At 42.6% G+C, this 15,533-nt stretch overlaps 1 protein-coding gene across 1 annotated transcript in view; it reads right to left on the bottom strand.

The window, feature by feature from the left end:
• COG5 (component of oligomeric golgi complex 5) overlaps positions 1-15,533 on the bottom strand; it is a 498,415-nt gene that overhangs the window by 288,559 nt on the left and 194,323 nt on the right. Inside the window, exon 7 of the mRNA XM_063448101.1 lies at positions 7,222-7,352. Within this exon, the coding sequence (XP_063304171.1) occupies positions 7,222-7,352 (131 nt within the window). The remainder of the gene's footprint in view (positions 1-7,221; positions 7,353-15,533) is intronic.

Raw genomic sequence — 15,533 nt, 5'->3', positions numbered from 1 at the left:
TTCAGTTGATTGTCCCCACCCACCTACACCCTGTTATAATTACTTTCTCCTTGGTGGGCCCTCTTTTATTTACAGGCCCACTCGTACGTTGGTTTCGGCACACCACAACCAACTTTGCCCTTATGCATACTATCTATTACGTATTAAATTCCGAGCACAAATATATATATATGCGTGTGTACTTTTACTCTAAGTTTATTTTTATATTAATATATGTATATACATATAAATGGGTGTAGAAACAATCACACTCCTGGGACTTGGTTGAAGTAGTAACATTTAGCTTTTATTTATTCCATATAAAATATCTCCCATAGAAATGCCTGATGTCTGTTGGTGCCAAGTGTGTTCAAATCTGAAGTAGTTGGAAGTTAGAACGATACTCAGGATTTCCAGTACAAATTCTATGGGGGGACCTCTGTATACTGTGAAAATTTGTAGTACTTTGTGCATTGCTTCAATACCAGCTTCATGTGGGATTATGGTGTAGAGGCTTTTGATGTCACATGTCACAAGGTAGGTAGTCTCATCTGGAACTAAGGTTTGATGCAGGAGTTTTTAAGAGACTAGGAGTATCCTTTATGCAGGTTAGTAACATTTCCACTGTATTCTTAAATAAGAAATCTAGCCATTTTTCCAATGGTTCAAGGACATCCCCAATGGCTGAGACTATAGGCCTACCTGAAGGGTGGTCCATACTCTTGTGGATTTGGGGTAGGTTGTAAATGATAAGTGTTCTCGGTGTTGGTTGGATTAAAGCTTTTTGTAATTCCATGGAGAGGTAGTTGGCTTCAAGGCCTCTTTGTATTATCGAGGATACTTGCTTCATGATTTTATTTTATTTTAAAGATGCAAGGAGACTGCCTGTCAGTTCAGGCAGTTCCGCTGAAGGCAGCACTATGGACCTCTATTGCGACAATGTGACCGGTCTTTCACAGCCTAATTTGCAGAGGGGGGACTGTCTGGGCTGAGTAACGCCGATCACCGGCGGGGAAACGGTGGCAATCGGGTGAGTACTAAGGACTTTGAGGACTTGCTAGGTGCGTCCGCAGTCGTTAATGACTGTTTTTTTGGGTTGACTGTTCCTTAAGGGGTTAAGGAAGTGGTTTTGGTATTTCGATTGTGTTCCTGCAGTCTCATTGCTCAATCCTCTACCATTTAGGAGTTAAATCACTTGTTTATGCAGCCGTGACTACGTCTTCCCTGGCTGAAGCAACATTGTGTTGGTCTTATGGTAGCTTAAACTCTGGATTGATCTGTGATGTGTAGAGATCTGGTCAAAAACAAATTTCCTCCTTTTGCAATATTTATCTTTTTGCAGTATTTATGGGTGCCCTAGCTTTTTATTTATCAACTCTACTTTGATAATATATATATTTTTACCATTTAATATTTAGCTTTTCATGTGTCTCACCTCCACATTAGAATTGATCTATATTTCCCAAATAGACTGTGGCGAAACCAACTTCGCCACTGTGAACTGGAGAAGCCTGGTTGCTAGCCTCCTGCCCTGCGACTACGGCCCCTGGACATATTGCTCTATAAACACTATATTTGGGCATGTAATAATTTATGTTGCTGCTACTGGCCCTTTAAAATCAGCGATGGACATATTGGGACTTTTGGGACTAATGTCCCTTTAAGACTTTGTAACATATCACAGTAATACTGTCTTAAATATTATGTAGGTATTTGTGTGTTCAGTTGGACTGGGGATATGTAGAAATGTGTGTTTTGTGTGTTAAATGTATCAGTATGTAATTTTATGTCTTTTACTGTCTTTTTGTAACCATGTGGTTAATGGAGTCTGACTCTAGTCCTAGATAATTGGATTACTTCTCCAATTATCTCCAGGGCAGAAGGGAGGAAGCCGGGATGCATTGTGGGGGATGTTTTACTTCTGTTTGAGCCAGATTGTGCCATGCTGCAAGCCAGGGCCCAAAAGATACTTTTACTAACTTTTGAACCCCTGGTCTGATTCATGCAATTTTTGAGTATGTTGTTCCCCCGAATGGATTGATTGTGAATATGTATTTTTATGCGAATAGGATGTATGGTTTTGAAGTTACAGATATTGTGTAAAAGTTATGTTTTAAACTGTATAATAAGTGGATTATCTCTCAGGCTAAGGGGAGGGGATGTGTGGGTTGTACCATATCTCGGATTGGTTATTTTATGCCTCCCCCTGGGTGTGGCCTGTATGTGGATTATTGTAATAAAAGCCAGACTGGGTGTCCCAGTCCAGAGTTCCTGCTTAACCCTCAAAATGAAGTGTCGTCTCGTTCTTGGGGGGAATTGGATTGTAAGCTGACTGCCAAGAGTGTAAGCGGATTGTATGCTTTTCTTGTTCAGCTGTTCCAGTTCGGAGTGTTATTTCGTATACAGATCGGGAGTTTGGTGTTCTGCAGTAGCTGTGCCTGTCTCTAGAAAAGGGGATTATCGCCTAAACGGATTTTTCCCCTTTTATGCTGAAACGGTCCGTTACAATTGGTGGCAAGCGGCGGGATCGTTCCTACAACCAGAGGGACAGCTACAGACAACACCATTCCTGGATTACAAAGTGAGGGCAACGCCAGTACCCGTACAGCGCCCCTATCTACAAGGAACCAACTGCAGCAGAGCAAGCATGGCACCCAGCTACACTCAAGAGGCGTATGACAGAGAGGTCACCAAGATACTTGCTTTATGCGGACCCAACCCCTCAGAATATAGAGTGCAGCGTGTGAAGCAAGCAGTGCGAGAGTACTTGCCGTGGGAATCAGAGCGGGCCAGGGGGTTTGCAGTCCTTCCTCCCCAGCGGCAGTGTGTGTCCCAGGGAGCAGAAGGTATCGTACTTCCTCCCCAGCGGCAGTGTGTACCCCAGGGAGCTGATGGTGTCGTCCATCCTCCCCAGCGGCCGTGTGTGTCCCAGGGAGCCGAAGGTGCAGTCCTTCCTCCCCAGCGGCAGGCTGAGTTACAGGGGGCAGAGGTAGTTGTTCCTGCCCCCCAGCAGCAAAGTGATATGCCAAGAAGGCAGTGTGAAGTGAAGGGAGAGGAGAGCAGCGTCCTCCCTCCCCAGCGGCAGTGTGTACCCCAGGGAGCTGATGGTGTCGTCCATCCTCCCCAGCGGCCGTGTGTGTCCCAGGGAGCCGAAGGTGCAGTCCTTCCTCCCCAGCGGCAGGCTGAGTTACAGGGGGCAGAGGTAGTTGTTCCTGCCCCCCAGCAGCAAAGTGATATGCCAAGAAGGCAGTGTGAAGTGAAGGGAGAGGAGAGCAGCGTCCTCCCTCCCCAGCGGCAGTGTGTACCCCAGGGAGCTGATGGTGTCGTCCATCCTCCCCAGCGGCCGTGTGTGTCCCAGGGAGCCGAAAGGGCAGTCCTTCCTCCCCAGCGGCAGGCTGAGTTACAGGGGGCAGAGGTAGTTGTTCCTGCCCCCCAGCAGCAAAGTGATATGCCAAGAAGGCAGTGTGAAGTGAAGGGAGAGGAGAGCAGCACCCTCCCTCCCCAGCGGCAGTGTGTACCCCAGGGAGCCGAAGGTGCAGTCCTTCCTCCCCAGCAGCAGTATATAGCCCAGGGAGCAGAAGGTGCCGTCCTTCCTCCCCAGCGGCAGTGTGTACCCCAGGGAGCTGATGGTGTCGTACATCCTCCCCAGTGGCAGTGTGTCCTGCAGGGAGCAGAGACAGTCAGTCTCGCACCCCAGCAGCCGGACAAGAGAATGAAAGGGGAGACAGCTGGTCCCCCTTTCCACCAGCAGAGAGAGTGCCAGGGAGAGGAGCCTGCTAACCCCTCTCCCCAGCGGCAGTTTACCATCCAGAGAGAGGAGCTTGTTACACCCTCTCTCCAGCGGCAGCCTAACCCACCAAGGGGAGATGTTAAGCCCCACATCTGTGCAGATGGGACCGTAGTCTCTGCACTTGCAGCACCAGGGGTAGGGACGGTCGGTCCTGTTCCCCAGCCACAGAGCCATATATCCAAAGGGGAGACAATCGGTCTCCAGCAACCAGGCTCCAACCAGACTAACCCTGTGGTAGTGCTGGCAACAGGACAGAGTACCGCTGGTCTCTGCCCCCTCAGCAACCCACCAAGGCAGCCTATCAGTCCCCCACACAGCCGTGGTGAGGCACCTGAACCTGGACAAAATTCTCCCTCACCCAGGTGTAGTAACTGTTTATTGTGGGTGGGCTACCCTGCTGTTTCTGTTTTGTGGGTTGCTGGACTAACCAGGGCATTGACCGGCAGGAGGTCAGATACCCTGTTAGTCTAATTGGTAAAGGGGAGAATTGTGGCGAAACCAACTTCGCCACTGTGAACTGGAGAAGCCTGGTTGCTAGCCTCCTGCCCTGCGACTACGGCCCCTGGACATATTGCTCTATAAACACTATATTTGGGCATGTAATAATTTATGTTGCTGCTACTGGCCCTTTAAAATCAGCGATGGACATATTGGGACTTTTGGGACTAATGTCCCTTTAAGACTTTGTAACATATCACAGTAATACTGTCTTAAATATTATGTAGGTATTTGTGTGTTCAGTTGGACTGGGGATATGTAGAAATGTGTGTTTTGTGTGTTAAATGTATCAGTATGTAATTTTATGTCTTTTACTGTCTTTTTGTAACCATGTGGTTAATGGAGTCTGACTCTAGTCCTAGATAATTGGATTACTTCTCCAATTATCTCCAGGGCAGAAGGGAGGAAGCCGGGATGCATTGTGGGGGATGTTTTACTTCTGTTTGAGCCAGATTGTGCCATGCTGCAAGCCAGGGCCCAAAAGATACTTTTACTAACTTTTGAACCCCTGGTCTGATTCATGCAATTTTTGAGTATGTTGTTCCCCCGAATGGATTGATTGTGAATATGTATTTTTATGCGAATAGGATGTATGGTTTTGAAGTTACAGATATTGTGTAAAAGTTATGTTTTAAACTGTATAATAAGTGGATTATCTCTCAGGCTAAGGGGAGGGGATGTGTGGGTTGTACCATATCTCGGATTGGTTATTTTATGCCTCCCCCTGGGTGTGGCCTGTATGTGGATTATTGTAATAAAAGCCAGACTGGGTGTCCCAGTCCAGAGTTCCTGCTTAACCCTCAAAATGAAGTGTCGTCTCGTTCTTGGGGGGAATTGGATTGTAAGCTGACTGCCAAGAGTGTAAGCGGATTGTATGCTTTTCTTGTTCAGCTGTTCCAGTTCGGAGTGTTATTTCGTATCCAGATCGGGAGTTTGGTGTTCTGCAGTAGCTGTGCCTGTCTCTAGAAAAGGGGATTATCGCCTAAACGGATTTTTCCCCTTTTATGCTGAAACGGTCCGTTACATAGACATTCATCCATTCCAACAGAGCTATGTGTCACACAATCTAATACATCATCTAATCTCTTAAGAATCATAAGTTACATTGTGGCATTCTAATTTGATGCCTAAAGATTTCATAGCCGCATGGATTATCCAGGTTATTTAATTTTGGCAGCTCCATGCAGCTCTGCAGTTGAGAATTGAGTGGATTATACCATTTTGAAAATGGATACTTAAAAAAACAACAGACTGGGGTAGGGGCCTGACTATCATGGCGTAGAGGCGCATTTTGAATGAGCGCCTACACTAGTTAGTAACAATTGGCTCTCTACAACTTAATTTGGCTCAGCTGGCACACACATAGTGAAGGGTTTTGCTCCCTTACCTAACCGACATATGGTACTGCAGTCAGCGACTTCTCGGACACTTACTCACCTCGGTGTGGCACATGCAGCCTGGTAAGCTCAGGACGGGAGCGGCAGACGATCTCCTGGTCTGGCAGTGAACCAAAGCAACTATAACCACGCAAGGGCCCCGTTACACCCCCCCATGGACCGGCGGGGGTGATACTGGTCCCTGCCTAAGAGGCTACCAGGACCTGGCAGGTCGGAGAGTGGAAGCCAAGGGAGCTAGTGGAACTTCTGGTGACTCACCGTGGGCTGGAGGCCAAACTGGATGCAATCTTCTCTACTTTCTGGAGACAGCTGGAGTGCAAGATCCATGAGCGCCAGCAAGCTGATGCCCTGCAGTAGCCACAAGCCCAACCACCACAGTGGAGCTTGAAGGAGGTCCCACCTGCAACCTCAAAGGCCTCTCTCGTAGGCTGGTCCCTCGGGATAGCAACACGATGGATGACCGTAGGAGCTGTCTTTCAGGTAAGTGGCATCCTGTTTCATGTTTAGTGCAGTGATCTGAGTGTTTCCAACGCCTTCAGGTTTGCCGCTGGGCAGGAGCCGGGTACCGTTGCAGGAGTCTCCGAGTGGACTGATGCTGATTTATACTTTGTTGTTGACACTCACTGGCCCGTGGCTCCAACCTCCTAGAGAAGTCCGCGAATATGGCATCGAGCTTGGCTTCGAGGGTAAATTGTGCGGAGCTGGAATGAGGGGGGATGTGTGGTCTTCGCCATTTTGGATGGCCCATGGCGCGGTTCTCAAGCCACTATGCATTCCAGTGTGCCAGGTCCCAGTGGCCTCCAGGGTGTGGACCGGGATCTCCCTCACCGGTCCAAAGGGGAGGGGATTACAAGGCTCTCTTTCAGAGGTAGTCGCTTCTGTGCGCCAGAGATCAGCCGCCTCTCCTGCCCGGCACACACCAGGCCGCATCTGTCAAAGTGGGGTAACAAAGCACTCGGTGCAAAAGAAAGCGTAGCACGGTATGCCTGATGAGTTGGAAGAATCAAGGCTGCATCTATGATATCTTTGCTGAACCCAATGAGGACTATAAACGTGGTTTTCATCGAGAAAGTGGTGGAGCTTGTCCACAGTGCGTCTCTCCATCATTACAGTCATGTCCTGCCCCCAGAACATGAGTGAGATTATAGTTTTTGGTGTTATGCTGACAAACACCATCTTCAGTCCATAAGTGGGTATATCAATGTGCGATTAATGCTACAGGTATCTCAAACATATATTAAAAAAGAAAAGTCCAAATAGCAATATATAGTATACTGCACTAATATTTCCTTTTTTGTTAATCTACTTGCATTTGTTATCCATTTTACATTTTTGCTTTGACGTTGCAGCTGATTTATCAGCGGTGCATAGTCTTGATATATAAAATAAAAATTTTTTTTTATTAAAATAGGTAAAATTATAGGTGGCAATATAGACTATTAGACCACCAGGCACTTTTTTTTCTTTACACAGAGCTACATATAGGCTTGTCAATCATGACAATCAGGCCCACGGTAAAATACAGTTTTTGTCACCAAAGTCCCTAATGAGTTTTACCTGGGTTTCAACTCCTTGCTCCAGCAAACGTTTCGCTTGGTTCTCCACTTCCCGACGAGCTCTAGCAATAAACAGAAGGTCATTTTCAATCACTTCTATCCCTGACAGATCCGATCCTTGCGAAAGATAATCTGAAAACAAAGCACAATTAAAGTACACATTAGATTTTAAAACCACATTTGCCTGACAACTCATATTTTTTACATTCATGATTTTTTTCCTTTAATGCTAAAATTTTGCATAGCTATACCTTTAAAAGAATTTGCAAGGAACAGATATATATATGGAGGCAATGATGGCTGCGAACAAACACTGAGTAGCAGAGAAGGTCTAATGAAATTAGGGCCCAAATTGGCAGATCAGTTATCTCCTACTTGCATGGTAATTTTCATAATTAAAACATCCATCACAGATTACATTTATTTATTATTTATTGGGAAGGAGTTTCATCTTAGGGATACAAATCTCTTTCACAAAGCATTCGGCCATTCTAGGCACTTTGATGAATCAGCCCCATAACACAGAATTACATTAAGAAGTATTACTATCTGGATGAGACAATATACATTTGACAAATATACCCATAAGTAGTAGACTTTATCAAAGAAAATGGTAATTGCCCACCATTTTATCATCAAAGGAAAAGTAAAGCCAAAAATACCCACGCCCCTCTTAAAATAAAAAATAAAAAATATGACATAAAATATCTATGTGTGTTTAATCTAGGAAGTCTGCAAATTTTCTATACAACAGCATTCAGATAAAATTGCACAATAATGTTCTAATAAAGAAAGTTCCAGCCTTCTGTTAGACTTATTAATGAGGTGGTAAAAGTACTTTCTAGCAGTAGCTCATTAAAGCACCAGGCATTGTAGTAATGAATGCTCCCTGTATATTTTTTTTATTTTATGTCTTCCTTCAAACAGTTACTTATAGCTGGCAGGGGTTTCTAAAATAAGTGCGGGTACCCTAGTTTATAATGTTACACTACGGTTACTAGCCAAGTTTGCTTTTATTTTATATATGGGACCAGCATAGCTTGGCTTCTGTTATTACTGCAAATTGCCTTCCTGCCAGACCAATCTTTACCTGTGATGATGGACCTGCATTTCCAATTGTGTATATGTTGTTACATGTCTTTTCATGACCAAGTGACAATAAAAGCCTCTTCAAAGAAAATCAAACAGTAAAAATGGATCGGAGTACTCCACATATGTGTAACCGTAGATTTTAATAGGAATCAAGTACAGGAAATAATGTTTTCGCCACACAATGTGACCTTTGGTATGTGGCCGAAATGTTATTTCCTGCACCTGATTCATATTAAAGTCTGTGGTTACACCCATCTATAGTGCTTGGATCCATCTTTTAATAAGGTGTCAATGTGGACATATTGATCAGATCTGCAAATTAAATCCTGCAATGCCAGATAATGTCTTATTGGATCACGGATGCGGACTGTTGAGGAATTTTGGCCACAATGTGCAGGAGTATTAAGAAACAGTGTTTAAGAATACCAGGCTGTTATTCCATGGGACTGCTAGTGTATCAATCAAGGTTGCATACAGGTCTTTTACCTAGACACAAAGACTTAGGAGGTTTGTGGTCAGGTGAGCAACCAGCATATCAATCTCTGTGACTCCTAACTTGTCCACAAGAGAGGCAAACACTACAGGATGGAGATCCTGTTTCCATTTGCAAATGTCCAGCAATTGAGCACATCACCATCTCAGTTGTCTACTCCAGCAAATTGAATTACGGATGTAGTGTCACCTTTGTGTCCTCTGCTCAGTCTCAATTTTGGTAGATGGAATCCCATCCTCTTGACAAAAAACAGAGAGACTGTCGAAAGCAGAAATTTATATAATTGACTTCCCACAAGGTAGGCCAACCACTGAGAGCATGGGAGATGACCCAAAGCTCTAGAACACTGCACTTCGGCACTCCAGATGTTGTGGACTACATACCCCATAATGCTGACAAAGCATCATGTGAGGTGTAGTCCAAAACATCTGTAGTACCAAAGGTTGCCTGTGTCTGCTCTAGAATATCGACTGGCAACCATAAGTCATAGCAGTCCCCACATTGCACCCCAATGTGCTTATTTTTTTCCGCTCCACTGACAAGGTACGTCTGCAAAATGAGCATCCCTGGGTCAAGCAGGGTTGAGAATTCTCTATGAGAAATCCTCAGAAGCTCCTGCTTACGAGCTCCCTTTAGCTCTTCTGAGCTAAGCCCTGCAGGGCAAGGCTAGCTCATTGGTTGAGAGCATCAGATAATCACTCTCCGCCAATGTGTTATGCTCTGCAATGAAGGCATCTAGTTCCTCGATTAAAGCAGTGGAAGCAGAAGAGCACCGCGTGGCCCCTGAGAAGAAGTCAAGCTGTTCTATTTTGGTTTGACTACTTACAATACAGGGTGTCATAGCACTCCAAGCACAGCAACTGCTAAAGTGCACTGTATTGGTTATGTTGCTTTGAGTGTTCCTTTAATATACAGCACAAACAGGGCTCTTTCTCTGTATGTTTAATAGTAGAGTGGAGAGGATCCAGTGTGACCTGACTAAATGCATGAGCAGGAACGCACGCAGCCTGGAACTTCTCCCTGCTACCAGACACCAAATCTCAGGATCACTGCTGTCCAACTCCCTCCCCACCGCCAGACAGCCACTACAGTTAGATTTAACCCTGCAATGTAAACATTGTAGATTCTAAAAAACTGCTATGGTTTACATTACAGGGTTAAAAGGACAGGACCACTGCACGCAGAAGAACTTTCAAGACTTTAAACAGCTCTAGCAAAAAAGGACTCTGACCTCAGAACAAATGGTAATTTGACAGAACATAAAGAGGATTATTCTCAAGTGTTTTGCAGTTTGGTGTTCTTCATATTGATGATGACCTAGACTAGTAATATCTATATTTACCAAGTTTTAAAGGAACACTATAGAGTCAGGAACACAAACATGTATTCCCGACCCTATAGTGCTAAACCCACCATTTAGGTGGCTTGCTTTCCTTAGCCCCCTCAGAATTGGTTAAAACTCACCTTATTTTCAGCTCTCCACGGGTAAGCCGGCACTGGCACCGCCCCCTTGGTGACATCAGAATTGCCCATTTCTAGCCATTGGATTGGCTAAAATAGGCAAGGGGGCAGGGCCAAATGCCTTTTTGGCCAATCAGCACCTCCTCATAGAGATGCATTGAATCAATACATCCCTATGAGGAAAATTCAGCGTCCCAATGCAGAGCGTGGAGACGTTGAACGGCAGAGCTGCCTACTGTGCAGCACTGAAACAGGAAGCACCTCCTGAGAAGTGGCCACTTGGAGGTGTCCCTAGGGGCAATGTAAACACTGCATTTTCTCATGAAAATGCCTGAAGGCAATGATTACACTCACCAGAACAACTACATTAAGCTGTAGTTGTTCTGGTGACTAGTGTCCCTTTAATATGTTTTTATTACTTGCAGATTATTACTATCTTTTGCAGCACATCATGAATAACACAGGATGTTATGTAATAAGCCCCAAACTACAGAACATTTAAAACAATAAATAAAATAAACTAGGATTTTGATGAATCTATTCAGAATAAGTGATGGGATTCTTTGCTACCAAGCCTATGAATTAAAACTATAATATAAATACGATATAGTGGTAACTTAGAAGGCTTCATTCGGTGTGACTTGGGTGAAAATGTTGCAACTAATCTCATCTAACAGCAAAAGGAATAGGTGGGTTCTAAAATAAAACGCTTTAATTATAATTTGTTTTTTTGACACCATTTGTCACCAGATCACTGAAACAGAATACAAAATCCACCATAAATAAATATTTATAAAAAAAAGCAAAATTCCATTTCCAGCTGCTAACATCAATTGAATGTACCATTCTTTATTCCCGTCCTAAACTGGCAATCGAGAGATGAAATTAAACTTTCAGACAATTTACAACTCAGAAATCAGATTGTTCAACATTTGTCATGAATAATGAATCTCTAAACTCTGCAGGAAATAAGTGTGCTTAAAATCTGCTTCAACAGCACTGAAATGACTGCAAAGTGGCACTTGTTGGCATAGAACCTTTTCACATTCCTAAAAGCTGACTCGAGTATAAGTCAAGTTGGGGTTTTTCAGCACAAAAAATGTTCTGAAAAACTCTACTTATACTCGAGTATATACGGTACCAAACAGAACTTTGTATTTCAGGTTTTCTAAGACTAGCCTACGTGTTATTTTATTTGACTGCCTACACATTAGGCAAAAAAAAAAAAATATTTTAAATAATAATACTTTCCCCATACATATTTTATGTTGGGCTATAGTAATTCCATGTGTAGGCATATGATATAGGAGAGGACAATGATATATTGAATTTGTTTATTGCTATAACAGAAGAAAATGCTTTTTAAGCATTCCTCAGTTGAATAACACCAGCTAAATATTCTTTACATACATGCAAGTATATTCATGTAATGTATTATTTTTTTTTCGGCAAAAAAAACCCCAACTTTTCATTACCAATGTCCATTCCTTTTGATCTCTAGTTATCATGCTCCATAACTTTTAATATAGTAAATACAGGTTTACCGTAAGCCCCAAAGCAACGTTAGCTTAATAAAGCAGTGTGGTCATGCCCCTGCGGTTTCACAGCTCAATTCTCTGTCATTTAGCAGAGTGCAGTGTGTGTATGAGTGCAGTGTGTGTATGAGTGTAGTGTGTGTATGAGTGTAGTGTGTGTGTGTGATGCAGAGTGTGATGGAGAGGATTGGTGGGGGGTGGGCATTTTTATTATTATTTTTTAAATTGTTATTTTAATATTATTATTTTATTTTTTATTAGTAATATTTTATTAAATTTGTATAAATTTTTTCGTCCCCCCTCCCTGCTTGTTATCTGGCCAGGGAGGGGGGCTCTCACTCCCCTCACCTGGTGGTCCAGTGGTGTGCACTGTGTAGGAGGGGTCTGGCAGAGCATTTACTTACCTCTCCTGCAGCTCCTGTCAGCTCCCTTCTCTTCTGCGCCGGTCCGTTCAGCTCAATTCTGTCATTTAGCAGTTAAATAATTTTGTTTATGCATTCATAGCCACACCTCCCTGCATGTGACTTGCACAATTTCCCTACACATTTCCTGTAAAGAGTCATCTAATGTTTAAACTTCCTTTATTGAACATTTTGTTTAATTGAAAATTTCTTACCAGAGGGATTGGCAGGTAACAGGGACTGGTATCACAATTTGCAATTTGCAAAATGCGCACTTAATTGACTTGGTCATTTCAAAAACTGATAATTGGATGGAGTTCGCCAAGTAATTTGCATCGTGTGTCCTAACAGCAGTGCATTTTATGCACATTAAAAAAAAAAAAATACAAAAAAAAATACCTTACCTAACTGAACTAAAATAGTTTTTGCTAATTCCTTACACTGAGTGATCAAAAATTCGAAAGGTAACAGTTCCTTTTAATGGACACCTTCCCCCTTTTTTTTAAACTAATTTTCACCCCACAAAAAAATAAATGTAACTTACAGGCCTGCCTCAGACTGCACAAGTATATCACTACAGAAACACCAAAGTATGCTCCTGTATCCTGGCACAGCTCAATGCAACAGTATAATAATGCAATTTCTGAAAATGAATGTTTTATAGGAGTACTTATTGGAAGTGCTTCTAAAGATGATTAATAAGATGGTATTATACCTAGCAATTCATGAAAAATGCTAGGAAGTGTTAACGTGTGGGACTTGGCATTCATTAGCTCTTTTAACTTTCTATATAAAGTGCACACAGCATGGAGTCATTTTGTTATATTTCAATGAAGCATAAATGTTGATGGCAGGCTCAATCAATCCAAGAAATCATACTGATTGCGACTATTGTAGTTAACAAAATTGAATGCAAAATATTTGCTTTGAGAATAATTTTTGCAGGAACTTCCAAAATGAAAAAAAGTTTTTAATTTTTTTTTATTTGGAAGTTATTACTTGACAAAATGCAAAGATAATAAATTTAATAGACACGCAGGTTCCTAAAACAAGAAACCCATATTCCGCTACTGTACTTAAACAATGTAAACATAAAACAGACAATGGTTATCACTTTGCACAAAAATGACATAAAATACGTGGCGTTAAGAAAATACCCCCCTCCATCAGCCCCAAAAAACAGGGCGGGCAGTGATTAACATTAACATCATATCAGTTATCATGCCCAACCCTCATCGGCCTATGTGTGCGTTCAATGTGGATTTAGGAATCGATAAAATAAGGACAAGCCGACCTTGAAATGACTCACCCAGTGAAGGCATATGAAAACATAGAAACATAGAAACATAGAATGTGACGGCAGATAAGAACCATTCGGCCCATCTAGTCTGCCCAGTTTTCTAAATACTTTCATTAGTCCCTGGCCTTATCTTATAGTTAGGATAGCCTTATGCCTATCCCACGCATGCTTAACCCCTTAAGGACCAAACTTCTGGAATAAAAGGGAACCATGACATGTCACACATGTCATGTGTCCTTAAGGGGTTAAACTCCTTTACGGTGTTAACCTCTACCACTTCAGCTGGAAGGCTATTCCATGCATCCACTACCCTCTCCGTAAAGTAATACTTCCGAATATTATATTTAAACCTTTGTCCCTCTAATTTAAGACTATGTCCTCTTGTTGTGGTAGTTTTTCTTCTTTTAAATATAGTCTCCTCCTTTACTGTGTTGATTCCCTTTATGTATTTAAATGTTTCTATCATATCCCCCCTGTCTCGTCTTTCCTCCAAGCTATACATGTTAAGATCCTTTAACCTTTCCTGGTAAGTTTTATCCTGCAATCCATGAACCAGTTTAGTAGCCCTTCTTTGAACTCTCTCTAAGGTATCAATATCCTTCTGAAGATAGGGTCTCCAGTACTGTGTACAGTACTCCAAGTGAGGTCTCACCAGTGTTCTGTACAATGGCATGAGCACTTCCCTCTTTCTACTGCTAATACCTCTCCCTATACAACCAAGCATTCTGCTAGCATTTCCTGCTGCTCTATTACATTGTCTGCCTACCTTTAAGTCATCAGAAATAATCACCCCTAAATCCCTTTCCTCAGATGTTGAGGTTAGGACTCTATCAAACATTCTGTACTCTGCCCTTGGGTTTTTACGTCCAAGATGCATTATCTTGCACTTATCCACATTAAATGTCAGTTGCCACAACTCTGACCATTTTTCTAGTTTACCTAAATCGTTTTCCATTTGGCTTGTCCCTCCTGGAACATCAACCCTGTTACATATCTTAGTATCATCCGCAAAAAGACACAACACCAAAACACCTATCACCTCACTACTCTGGCCAGTCCTAACTCATTCATTATGAGACAAGCGGCCACTTATTTTAAGAATAAAGGACATCCCACGAGGGGGTCAACCTCACCCCCACGGCCCTCTGCCTACTTCCTCCTCTCCCTCCACATTGCCCTGATCAATAATCTCACGACTAGCCAGAAAAATGGAACCAAGGTTGCTAGCATTACACATGCTTAGTGCTTATTCCAATAATGGCCTCCTCAGCCGTCTGTATCTCCTAGACCATATGGTGCCAATGCCTAGTTGGTGCCTCAGTCTTTCTCCAGAGGGCAGGTATTAATGCTTTTGCAGCATTAAGCAAATGTCTTAAAATAGACTCCCAAAGAAGACTTAGATGTCATGTGGAGCAACACTTGTTCTGCATTCCAGGTCACTGAATCACCAAAAATAGTAGTTACTGCTTGTTTCACAGTATCCCAAAAGGGTATTATCTTAGGGCATAACCACCAAGTGTGTGAAGTACTGGCCCCGACATATATAGGAAACCGCGTGAAATATCCTGTGGAGCACAACTGGAGTTCTATACCAGTGGGAGGGGAGTTTAAAATGTGTCTGCTAGTGTCATTTTAAAGATGGTGACTTTTTCTATTAATGTGGGATAGTGTCATGATTTGATTTAGGCACTATCTGTCCAATGAAAACATTGCTGACGTTTCCAGATGTGGATTCATTCTGCATTAACCAATACCGAAACTCTACATGTATTTCTATGACTCCAAATATACTCCAATATATTTAAAACAATATGGACATTTTAAGCCCTTAGTGACCACATCGTTTTTTACATTTTCTTACCGTTAAGGACCAGGGCTCTTTTTACAGGGCTGTTTGTGTTTAGCTGTAATTTTCCTCTTACTCATTTACTGTACCCACACATATTTTATACTGTTTTTCACGCCATTAAATGGTCTTTCTAAAGATACCATTATTTTCATCATATCACATAATTTACTATAAAAAAGTTA

Source organism: Pelobates fuscus, chromosome 3, assembly GCF_036172605.1.
Source record: "Pelobates fuscus isolate aPelFus1 chromosome 3, aPelFus1.pri, whole genome shotgun sequence".
Classification (NCBI taxonomy): domain Eukaryota; kingdom Metazoa; phylum Chordata; class Amphibia; order Anura; family Pelobatidae; genus Pelobates; species Pelobates fuscus.
Note: the sequence above shows the minus strand (reverse complement) of the source record. Positions and strands in the feature narration are given on the sequence as shown.